This window comes from Equus caballus, chromosome 1 (assembly GCF_041296265.1).
Source record: "Equus caballus isolate H_3958 breed thoroughbred chromosome 1, TB-T2T, whole genome shotgun sequence".
Lineage (NCBI taxonomy): Eukaryota > Metazoa > Chordata > Mammalia > Perissodactyla > Equidae > Equus > Equus caballus.
The window spans coordinates 86,537,337-86,550,027 of record NC_091684.1 but is presented as its reverse complement, the minus strand read 5'-3'; the positions used below and the strand labels follow the sequence as shown (position 1 = coordinate 86,550,027).

The 12,691-nt window shown below is 43.3% G+C and overlaps 1 protein-coding gene across 1 annotated transcript in view; it reads left to right on the top strand.

Annotated features, from left to right (window-relative positions):
* Positions 1–364: 364 nt before the first annotated feature.
* ACTN2 (actinin alpha 2) overlaps positions 365–12,691 on the top strand; it is a 66,475-nt gene continuing 54,148 nt past the window's right edge. The window contains exon 1 of the mRNA XM_023646980.2: positions 365–777. Within this exon, the coding sequence (XP_023502748.1) occupies positions 652–777 (126 nt within the window). The 5' untranslated portion in view covers positions 365–651. The remainder of the gene's footprint in view (positions 778–12,691) is intronic.

Here is a 12,691-nt window from a genome sequence, read left to right as displayed (position 1 = left end):
CGGGGCGGGGGGGGAGTGTGAGAGAGACATCTAATGAATATGTGGAAATATACGGAAAATGTGAATATACAAATAATATATGGAAAACTTGGATGCTTTGGGGGTGGTTGGGGACCCAGGTCGTGGGTGTCCCTCCCCTGGCTCGCGTACATCCACCCACCCTGGGAACCGATCCAGGCTCCCGCAAGTCAAGACGCACCAGGAGCCAGAAGGCAGGAGGCAGGATGGGAGGCGTGGGCTGCCGCCGGCAGCCTCAACGCACTGCACCAGGGAGGTTTCGAGCGGCGGTAGGGGTAGGAGCCGGGCCCCGGGAGCCGCCGGCGCCCCTGCCCGCCCGCCGGCACGTGCTCGCAGCGGCGGGGGCGGCGCGGGCGGAGTGGGGCGGGGGCGCGGCCGGCGGCCACGTGACGGGCGGCGCGGGTATTAAGCGGCGCGGCGGCTGCTAGCAACCCGAGCTGGTGCTTCGCCCGCGACCCAGCGTCTAGGTGCGCCGCCCCGAGAGGAGCCGCGCGAAGGTCACCCGCGCCCGCCGCCGCCCGCGCCTCTGCCGAGCCCCGCGCGCCCCGCAGCCTCCGTCCGCCCGTCCGTCCGTCCGTCCGCCCGCCCGTCCGAGCCCCGCGTGCCCGCCGCAGCCCCGGCTACCTGAGCGCCATGAACCAGATAGAGCCCGGCGTGCAGTACAACTACGTCTACGAAGATGACGAGTACATGATCCAGGAGGAGGAGTGGGACCGCGACCTGCTCCTGGACCCGGCCTGGGAGAAGCAGCAGAGGAAGGTCAGCCAGGGCCCCGTGCCCGCCAGCCGCGGACTGGCCCGCGTGTCTGTGTCCCATTCCCCCCGGGGCTCCGGCCCGTGGGCGTCGCCCACCGACCGTGTGGACTAGCGAGAGGGGCTGGATGGAGGTGTCGTGTTGTCCCATGTCATCGTAGCCTGGGTGCCCCGTTAGAAAGAAGAACACGTCCAGGGACAGGCAGGAAACTGGGCGTCGTGTGTGTGCGCGCGCGCGTGTGCCTGTGTGCGCGTGTGGGTGACAAGAGTCACAAAACAAAAAATGTTAATGGAAGAACAGCGCTGTGTGAGTGTGTTTCTGTTTTAACCTGCATTAGATCCGAATTTGAAAGAGTCTCGTGTCCGCTCCGGACCCCTTGAGTCTGTGACCTTGGCCGCAGAGTTGTGTCTCCTGGCCCCGATGTGTCCTTTCCCCTTAGCGCATCTCTCCCCAGATAAAAGAGGTCAAATGAACATCAGCTTCCTTCCGCTTTTCACAGGGCTGCCCCAAAGAGTAATTGAAAATCATTTATTAAATGTGTTGGGCTCCTTAGAGAGGGATGCTGTGTGAAACTAGACATTCACCGATAAAGTAATAATTATTTCACCCTCTATTTATGGTTCATTGAGGTAAGCACAAAGGGACGAGGGAGTCAGCCAGCTCTAAAAGCTCCCTGCCCATCTTGGTTGGTGCTCTCTGGGGCCCAGTGGAACATTCCACTATTGGAAGGTTTCTTCTTGATCCCCTTGGCTAGAGCAAGTAGGGGATGCTTACCAGGAGGCTAAATCCTGTCTCCTGTTTGGCTGGGCACAGAGCCTGGCTGGGTCAGGCATGCCCGCACAGACCTGCTAACCCAACCTTATGATGACAGGTCATGGCAAAAGCAAAGTGCCCTCTGCTTTTTCCCCTCTTTTTCTGGGAGTGGAGCAAAGTGGATTTCCCTTCTAAGGGTGTGCTTCTAAGTGGACAACCTCTGTTGACCATATGTGTGCATGGGAAGAGCTCTGTGTAGCTGCACTGTGGGTGATTATGGGACAGTACGTGGTGAATAAGTGTGTGACTGTGGAAAACATATATCCCATACTTCTTTCCCAACAAATGTGTTAGCTGGAGGAGAGAGGTCCCATATTTGGATAATTGTCAAATAACCATTTATTTTTGTTATTTATAAAATTACCATGGTATTTTTATATCAAGATTTCTCTTTTATCTGCCTTCTCTCTTAAAATACCACTTACTATTATTATTCGAAAGCACTAATTTAGCTACATTTCGTTTTCCACCTTAGTTCCCTAAGACTTCCACCATCTTTCCCTTCTTGGGAACAACAGAATGTGAACGATAAATGGAAGTCTCGTCTGTAAAGGAAAATAAGATTTCAAACCTACAAATTTTAAAATGACTTGTGAGGGAAACACATGGTCTGAAGGTTATGAATGTGTCATCTGGACTCATTGATGCATTATCCATCAGCAAGAAGTTAAAAAATGACTTTAAGTTTTAGCAGTGAGTGTTTCTTTTTAAAATTTCCCCACAATTTTGATTACTACATTTTTCATGGATTAAAAAGAAACCCCAAACTCCTAAGTCTTTGCTTCAGAGTTTGCCTTTTTTTCTTATAAGGAACAGTAAGATAAGGAATTGGACAGGTAGTCTGCCCATCATTTTTTAAAGTAATAGTCTAATCACAGTGGTTTCTTTTTTTTTTTTAAGTATAGTACAATAGCAGGATAGAGCTGTCAATTGCCAAAGACCACATTGACATACCTTCTGTCATATTTCATTTTTCTAAGTTATTTACAATATTTGTTTATGTAATTGTTTATATAATTGCATTCTTGTAATTTTTTTAAGTTTGGGATTCCCGTGTGAATGTATTATAATAACCGTATAGCACTTGAAGTATATTATTAAAAACAGACATACTTCCTGGTCCTAGTACAAAATAATGCTAAAAGTTTAAAGTGAGGATTCATTTTTTTTCTTAGATATGTTGAGTGTTGCAGACACTGGGGAAAAACAAAACACTACTTTGGGGCATAGACCTGAGCAGGTTCAGAAGATACTCTGTTTCTACTTTGGTATAGAACTTACTCAAGTCAGTAAAATAATATTGAACTGTGAGCTCAGTGCAGCCAGAGCAGTGGCCTCTATTTATGTCCTGTGAGACACACTGTTGGAACAGGTCAAGGATAAAATGCCATTGTTTCTATTGTGGGCTGCCTTCTCCACACTTGCCATTTCAGTGATATGCTGGGTATGAGATCTGTCAACAGATGCTGGTAACACATGATGACGTCTGAAGCGTTATAATGGATGTGGTGCCTAATTATATCCACAGTTCAGAGTCTCATGGGCTTTGGTAATCCTTGCTCTCTGGTGTGGAATTCCTTGCTACAGAAGGACTTCATGAAAGTGTGGTGCTTTTTTTTTTTTTTGGTAGATTTTTTTTTTAATTGTGGTAAAATACATATAAAAATTACCATCTTAACCATTTTTAAGTGTACAGTTGGGTAGTGTTAAATACATTCACAATGTTGTGCAACCAATCTCTAGAACTCTTTCCATCTTGCAAAACTAAACTCTATAAACCCATTAAACAATAGCTTTCTGTTCTTCCCTCTCCCTAGTGCCTGTCAACCACCATTCTACTTTCTGTGTCTACAAATTTGACGACTCTAAGTACCTCATATAAGCGGAGTAATCCAATATTTCTCCTTTTGCTGTCTGCCTTACTTCACTTAGCATAATGTATTCAAGGTTCATCCATGTTATAGAAGAATTTCCTTCCTTTTTAAGGCCGTATAATATTCCACCACATGTGTATACCACATTTTGTTTATCCATTCATCCATCAACCCTTGGGTTGCTTCTCCCTTTGGTTATTGTGAGTAGTGCTGCTATAACATGGGTGTACAGATATCTCTTCATGACCCTGCTTTCAGTTTTTTTTGTTATATACACAGAAGTGGAATTTTTGTAACATCTTGTAATTCTGTTGTCAGTTTTGTAAGGAAGTGAGGTGCTTTGTCCCAAGGAGGCGATTGAGAAGATGTTGAATTTTGCATGAGGACATGCAGGCATTTCAAAGTGCTCCCCTTCTCTTTCAAGGATGTTTAGTAAACCAGAATAGGAATATTTATATTAGGAATTATTATATTTATATTTATATTATATTATGTTATAATTATGTGATATACATATCGCATAAATTAGGCTCTCTTCAGTGGACTTTTGGAACTTCTAGAGTTTTGGTGTTTAAAAGCAAGCTTCTCCTGGAACCAAGGAACACATTCAGCCTTTAATTCAGCTGAAGCCTAATCAGGAGGTGACTTGTCAGAAGAGCAATGCTGAGTATGTGTGCTATCTCCGCAGCACAGGGCGCTGTCCTCACCACTCTGCCAGGCTCCAACAGACCTTTTAAGGAGATGGCTGAGTGTTTCGATGCATCAAGGGTCCTTGCATCCTTAATCTGTATATGGCTGGATGATCCATAAACTTTTCTGCCAGTTGTCGAGAGCCTGAGAGGGTCATTTATTTGTTCCACGTTCAGAGTTCTGATTGGTTTCAGTTATTCCTAAAGAAATTCAAGGTCTTCTGAAGAGTCACAATTTAGATGGACCAATTCACCATTCACCTCAGAGCACCTCCTGTCCTCCAGGCTAAAATGTTGCCATGTCGGGTCGGCAGCATTGAAGGACACGTGTGCAGGAGCAGCTGCCCACAGGGTCTGGATTGTGTAGAGAGCCAGGGAAGCTGAGCGTGGCCCCTTTCAGTGTTGGTGGAGAGCAGCTGCTGATTAAGGGCGCCACGTGAACGCTCTTCTCCCCTGCCCAGAGGAATAGGCTCGTGCATGCATTTTTCTGGGGTAAATAGGCACTAATTGTTCCAATAAAGTTAACAATTAACAAAAAACAAACAACAAATAAAAGCTTGTGAAATTTCTCAGATTCATGAGACGCACATAAATCTCCACTCTGCCTGGTACTCTCTGTTGCACCATAATCAAGTCACTAAACCTCTCCAGTTTCCATTTCTTCATCTAGAAAATAAAAATAACTGATAGCTGTCTTTCTTACCTCACAGGGGCTTTCAGGATCAAATGGTTTGACTAGGTGATGTTGAAGTGGCTTTGTATGTGCCAGGTGATCTGTAAATGTTCAGATGTTATGACTCTTATCCTTGTGCAGCAGATGTTTCTTAATTTTATGAGGCGATGTAATAGTAATGAGCATGAGTGACAGATGGTGAAGTACAAGATTTCTTCCTTAGAGTCTTTGATGTACTTTTTAAAATTATGGTAAAATAAATGTAACATAAAATTGATCATTTTAACCATTTTTAGGGATATAGTTCAGTGACATTAATACCTTCACATCCGTCTGCCGAACCTTTTCATCATCCCAAAATGAAACTCTATTCTAGTTAAACAATAACTTCCCATCCCCCCACCTCATGTATTTTTAAAGACAGGATTTACACGCTTGAACACTTAGAACCTAGGCAATTGTTTGTTTTTTTTTTAAGATTGGCACCTGAGGTAACGTCTGTTGCTGATCTTTTTTCTTTTTTTTTTTTCCATCTTCCCAAAGTCCCCCGGTACATAGTTGTATATTTTTAGTTGTGGGTCCTTCTAGTTGTGGCATGTGGGACGCCACCTCAGCATGGCCTGATGAGCAGTGCCATGTCCGCGCCTGGGATCCGAACCAGTGAAACCCCGGGTCACCAAAGCGGAGTGCGCGAACTTAACCACTTGGCCACGGGGCTAGCCCCTAGGAAATTGTTTTATATTAGGTTGCAGATGCTTGTTGTATAAAGAGCAAAAATTATAGGTCAAATAAGGAAAATCACCATGGGTGAGAATAAAGAAGAAACAACTTTATAAGGGAGTAGAATGTGGGGTTGGCCTTAATTTGTGTACTTACTAAATGTTAGCTGAGTGGAGAAGAGAAAGAGAGCATTCCTGCCTAGAGAAATAGAGTGATGGGGGTCTTTTTTTGCCGGGGGGCGGGGAGAGGGAGTGATAAGTGTGATATTATAATAAGTGTGTACATGACCCTTTAGCACTGGGAAAGCACCCTCACATCCGTTATTTCACGGGACCCCCTCACCCACGGTCTGATAAAGAGATGGAGGGACAAGCTCAGAGAGGGGACTGTGGAAGGAGAAAGTAACCAAGGTAGCCACACCAGGATTCGGTGTCCCGACCCCCAGCTCTGTATTCTTTGATGTGTTTGAATCCTCATGATGAGTTTGAGGAAGTGTGAAGAGGAGATGGGCTTAACTGAAGCTAAAGATGCAGATTCATAAATTTGAATCTGCATTCAAATTGAGAGAAAATTGGGTAGGTAAACGGGGCCCAGGTTGTAGAGGACCTGGCATGCCAGGGTGAGTGTGGACTCTATTCTCCAGGCAGCACAACGCTCTGGAGGGTTCTGAGCTAGGAAGAGCTGAGCTTAAAGTAGGATATTGTTTGCAGAATAAGTCAGACTGCATAAGGGCCTGAGGTGGGGCCCCCAGGCAAACGCCCGTTAAGGGATCCTAAGGATAAGGTGGTGAGGATTAGAATGAGGGGGCTAATAGAAGCAGTGGTGAGGAAGGCATCAATTTGAGAGTGATCAGGAGGGATTATAAAAAGGATTAAATAACCCCATGTTGTTCCACGCGGGCTGTTGTATAAATCCAATTAAGCAGACATGACCTCACCATGAGAGCTCCTGGACTTAAAACTCAAGACAGTGGTGTTGACAAGTAACCAACAAACTAATGAGGAGAGTCTGTTTATCCCCTAGGAGATTGCGTCTGGATGGAAAGCTAAGTATTTACGGGGTGTGTCAGTGCAAGGGAGTGGGCCGCAGTGCTGAGGGGCGAGTCCTGTGTCCCTGTGGCCGGTACTGGAAGGGAGGGCTGGAGTGTCAGGTGGGCTTTGATGGACGGAGAAAGTTGTTGATGGGCAGGTGTGTAAAGGCAGAATCTAGTATGAGCCCTAAGAAACACCAGCCCCCCGAGGGCCTGTTGTCCTCAACATGCGCTTGGTTTGCTGTGGAGAATCACAGGGGCCTGTGTGGAAGGCAGAAAGACCGCTCTTCGTCTGTGCATCCTCCGTGAGGCACGGTGATGTGTCCTGGGATCTGCCCTACCCCTTCAGCCAAATTCACCAAGGAAGAAACTTGAACCCAAAACAAGATTTTCTGAGAGTGGGAGGAGGAATATAACTCTTAGCTGGGAAACTTAATTAACGCAGCTTCAGAACCCTGTCAGAAAGTGCTGCCGTGAGTGGCTGCAGCTGGGAGACACCTACAGACAAGGCGCAGCTCCGGAGTGGGTGGGGGGCCGCCGCGACGAGCAGAGGAGTTGATAGGGAATACGTTGGAGGACAGTCAGAATTGTACCACTGTTTCCCTGGGAACAGTACTAATTCTTCCAGAAAGAACAGAAAGCAAAGGTTAGGGGAGAAGCTTGCTAACTACCGTGCTAGACAAATGTCAGAGGAAGCAAAATCTTGATTGCAAGAAATTGGTCTTTCTAAGGAAGTCTGAGGAACATTTTTTACACAAGCATGTATCTGTCTGAGCACAGGCACACACACCTGCACGCACACACAACACCCCTCCCCACAATTTTCTAGATCGGAAACCAGAAGACGTTTTTACCTGCAACCTTATTGAAGAACAAAATATAAATGGAGCACAGCATCACTCTTCATTCTTGTGTTCATTTGGCAGACATTTATTATGGTCCTGCTCAGGGCCACGGATAGTGAATTGAGTTGACAGCACCCTTGGCCGTCAGGAGCTTACAGCCTACTTAGGAGACAGAACAGGCCCGTCAGCAGCACAGAGGAGGGACACCCCATTCAGCCAGGCTGGTGAAAGAAAGTCGAGAGTATTTCCAAAGTGCCCCTCGTATGTGGTTCCCTGTCATGGTGAGTGGAAACATCTCCCTCCCGGTGCCCAAGCCAGGAGCCTAGATGTTATCCTTGATGCCCCCCTTTTTCCAATTCCTGTGGAGCCCACCTCCTGAAGCCGTCTGGACTCTGCCCCTTCCTCCTGTGATGTGCCTTAAGGCCTTCCGACTCTCTGTGTTTCCTGCCTGGATGGGGGTGGTGGCCTCCTGCTTTGTCACTCTCCCGCAGATCATGCTTGTCTTCAGGCTTTTCACCGTGATGCCGACAGGAATGATCTTTCTAACACAAACCTGCTCCTGATAGTCCCTGCTTAAAGCCTCTCTGTGGTTCTTTTACTGCCTTCAGGAGAGAGTTCAGACCTCTTGCAGTGGGTTGTGAGGCCAGGCCTGAGCTAGCCTCTGTCCACTATTCCACGTGCCCCCAGGTTCTTTAAGAGCCAACCGTGCAGAGTGGCCCTCCCCGTGTTTGACTCCCCTTTGCCTTATACTCAGCCCCTACCTCCTCTGCCCCTCTTATGAGTTCCTCCTCCTTCAGGCCCCACTGCTGGGCGGCCTGCCCTCTAGCATGTGGGTCACCTGGTGCTGTCTGGGTCTCCCCTCTGAGGTCTGTGAGCGGATGCTCCTCTCCGGTGCCTGCAGTGGGCCTGCTCAGAGTCTGTGCTCAGATTTGTGGAATGAAGGAATTATGAGTCATATTTTTGAAAAGAAGTTAGTATAATTAAAATTTTTTTGGAATCTTTATAGCTGCTTGAGCTATCAATATGTTAACTCCAACTCATGCTTATTGTTTAATGCTTTTAAAAAATATTTTCTTAAAGCGTTTTCTGAAGTCCCCAAAATGATGGAGTTCTCTGGTTTAATTCTAAGACTGAGCCTTCAAAGATAAGCTGCTTAATCTTTTAAAAAATAATTTGGTATTAAAAAGTCCTACATGCTGTATAATGTTATAATCCAATGTTACTGTGATAAAAAATAAAAGTAAAAAAACTCATACATGCAGATTTATTTAAATTGTAATAAAATGTGCCACCATATTAATGAACAAAGCTCTGGTAACTTAAATTTGATTCAAAATGACTGTTTTTTCCAGATTGACAATCCACTTGATAAAATTCCAAATTCATTTATGATTCAAATAAGTATAAATTTAAATTTGTGTTTTTGTGTATAAGACATGATAAAATAAATTTCTTTGGAAAACACGCTATGCTTCATTCATAGTGGAACTGGAAAACAGAGAATAGATGCAGGTGATTCTGAAGAGTGTGTGTGGTCCTGGAAAAGTTTGTGCCTGAGCAGTACTGATACATGCCAAGTCCAAGACTATGAAGTTAGCATGACTTTGAGTTGTCTTGTTTTGTTTGTTTGTTTTTGCCCAGGGGATAAATGTATCTATCGTAGTCCGTAGAAATTACTATAGTTGTTAGTGTCTATTACAACCTTTTCATTAAAAGACATGCTATCTTGGGAAAACTCTCATTTTTTAGTGATTGTGAGGACCAAATGGGTGAATATGAGATTGTTTAGGGGGACTGAGAACAGTATTTAATAAGAAGCTGTGATTGAGTTTTACACAGACAGTTATAATTGAGATTGGCAAATCAAGAAATCCTATCTTCTAAAGTCATAGGGAGTCTTTAAGTTACTTCGTTATAGTCAAACAAGATGTGAAAATAATAATTACTTAGAAGGTAGGTAATCACATTGCTCTTTATTAATATTTTGAGATATTTTACATGTATTAGGTTGAACCATATGAAATCTCAATACCGATCATTTTGTCCTCCAAAAATTTCAATTTCTTATGGTTCACTCCAATAAAACCATGGTAACAGTATTGTCCCACTATATCTGAGGTCCTTGACCAATACTACACAACAGCCGAGCCATAAAACTGAATTCTAATCATTTCTAGCCTTATTGCTAAAGCCTTTGGTATTCATTTGGGAAAGTAAGGGGGTTGTTGGGTTTTGGAGAAGTTAAAAATGTGAGGCTTGGAGTGCAAACTGGTGCAACCACTATGGAAAACAGTATGGAATATCCTCAGAAAATTAAGGATAGTTCTACCGTATGATCCAGCTATCCCACTGCTGGCTATTTATCCAAAGAACTTGAAAACACAAAGGCATAAAGATACCTGCACCCCTATGTTCACTGCGGCGTTATACACAATAGCCAAGACTTGGAACCAACCTAGGTGCCCATCAAGGGATGAATGGATAAAGAAGATGTGGTATTTATACATGATGGACTACTACTCAGCCATAAGAAATGATGCAGTCCGGCCACTTGTGACAACATGAATGGACCTTGAGGGTATTAGGCTGAGTGAAGTAAGTCAGAGGGAGAAAGTCAAATACCATATGATCTCACTCATAAGTAGAAGATAAAAACGACGACAAACAGACACATAGCGTTGGAGGTTGGATTGGTGGTTACCATAGTGGAAGGGGGGAGGAGGGAGGGCAAAAGGGGTGATTGAGCTCACATGTGAGGGGATGGTCTATAATTAGTTTTCGGGTGGTGAAAATGATGTAATCTATACAGAATTCAAAATATATTGTGATGTACATCCGAAAATAAATAAATGAAAAAAAACACCAAAAACAAAATAACCAATAAAAAAAATGTGAGATTTGGATTGAGAGCTTAGTGTCCAATGGAAATATCAAGGAGAAAGGTCAAGGCCAGAGATTTAGGTATAGGAGTTATCTGCTTATAGGCGATGGTTGAAAGTTTGGGGAGGGGAAAATGGAAGAATATCTACCTGAAAGGCGCTGAGGTGAGCGAAGAATGGAGGACCCCTAGAGGACGCAGTGACGTTACCTGAATGTGGAAGCCTTGCTTCTCTGGTTGAAAACATGCGTGCAGTAGACAGCTTGGGACCGCTTGAACTGTTGAGATGTCTTTGATTTTCTTCCTGGAGAAATCTCACCTTGGTATTCCATTGGAACTTCTCCAGTCCGTCTGAAGCTGGCATTTGAATTGGTTTAGTTGCTGGAACAGAAACCCAGGGATTTGGCACTGTGGAATGGGGTATCTTTTAGCTCATGAGATGAGTTATGCTTCAAAGGAAGTGAAAAGCTGTAAGAAATTATTTGTGATGTTGTGCTCAAGTCTGTGACATAAAATCCTTCTGCAGTTGGAGTGGCCAATGATAGGCTTTATTGAGGAAGTCTTTATTGAAAATTTGTAAGGATTACTGATAAAAGTAGAATTTGTTTCATCTTTACATAGTAAATGTAGAATTTAACCCCAAGATAGATTTCCTTCTCCTGTTTTGTCATTTATAAAATTAAGGAAATGAAGTCAATTATTGTCCTCATTTAGGTGGTTTGTTTTAAGGTTTTTAAAAAATATTATCGATATTTTGGGTATTAGCATCAGCCATGAAAATGGTAAAAGACATATACAAAATTATAATCAACTTAGAGATTACCCATATAGGTTAGTATTTTTCTATTTTGAAACATACATATTTTTGAGGGCAGGCAGGGGCGAGGCTCAGGTTGGGGAGAGAGATGTTAGCTGGAAAAATGCAAACCATATGTTTTCATTTTACAAACTGTATATTTCTATTCTATTATTGCAATTTTATGAAATAGTAAAATGCAATATTTTATTGCATACTTTGATCTTTTATGTTAAATTTTTGGATATAAGAATGTTTTAATTTTTTTTTCAGTGTAACACCAAAACTAAAAGAATTCCAACAAGACAGTAAAAGTGATATTATGATATGTGGATTTTTCCCAGTGGATTAAGAAAAAGAGGGGGAAGGGATGTGACGTTTTGTTCCATGTATCCCAAACTATTCACTATAGGGCAGGGCAGCTATTTATTGAGAATTGCCAGGTACTATTTTAACTATAGATATTATTTTATTCGATCTTCACAAGAATCTTGAGAGATGAGTATTGTTATCCTCATTTTTCAGCTAGGGAAGTTAAGTAACTTGTCCAAGGCTGATTGAGGGTGGGGAAGTGGTAGCTGAAAATGCACATAGAATTTTATCTAAATTATGAAGATTCAGTTCTGGCTCACAATTGAAATTTTATAAATGTGGAGATGCTAGTTATTTTATTGTATAGTTCTACAAGCAGCAGAGTTGAGTTTTGGAGAGAGGCTGCTTAAGTCTACAGGCTGTGTTTTTAACTACTAAACTTCTGTTTTTGTTGCTTTCTGCTCTTACTTGTAACCAAGAAGCCAGAGGAGAATCCTGGATCCAGTATTCCTAATTTCTCACTTATCGATAACCTACTGCCTTTGTGGAAAGGTGTGTGTGTCTGTGAATTTTTAACTTCTAAACGGGTACAACTGGAAACTTCTGATGAGAATGAGAAAACTAAATTTTGAGGCGTGGTGAATATTGTCATTTGAAGATTTTCTCCATGTCAGGCTCTAGCTGTTGGTTTGTCCAACAGAAATGCCCAAAGCAGGAGGAAGGGACCACAGGAAAAGCCAACCAGACTTCTCAAATGGAGTTTTATGGGACATGCCATGAAGGGCACATCTTTGGAATTAACTGCTGGTTTGTCTGACTCAGATCCAAAAGAAGCTAGAGTTCAGGATGCCTAAGTATTTGAGTCAACTCTCTCTTGTGGCTAGACAACGAGACTGAGTGTAGATTAGAGTGCTCCTTCTGCAGGCATGAGGATGTATTAATGAACAGGAGTGCTCTTCAAGATCCGGCCTCCAGGGAGATTTATCCTAAGATGTTGTGAAATGGCAGTGTCAAGGGCTCCCTTTACTTTACATTCAAAAAGTCCTGCTTTTCTTTTACTTATTTAACTGCTTATTATGCAGAATTTCAAACATACACGAAAGCAGAGAGAATAAAGAATATAGTGAATCCCTCTGAACCCAACTGGCCGAGGAAAACCCAAGTTTCATGACTAGGGAAGGTCAGTTCTTTTTTTCCCCCTCAGCTTTATTGAGGTATAATTGACAAATAAAAAATTGTATATATTTAAAGTGTACAACATGTGTTGATATACTGTATACATTGTGAAAT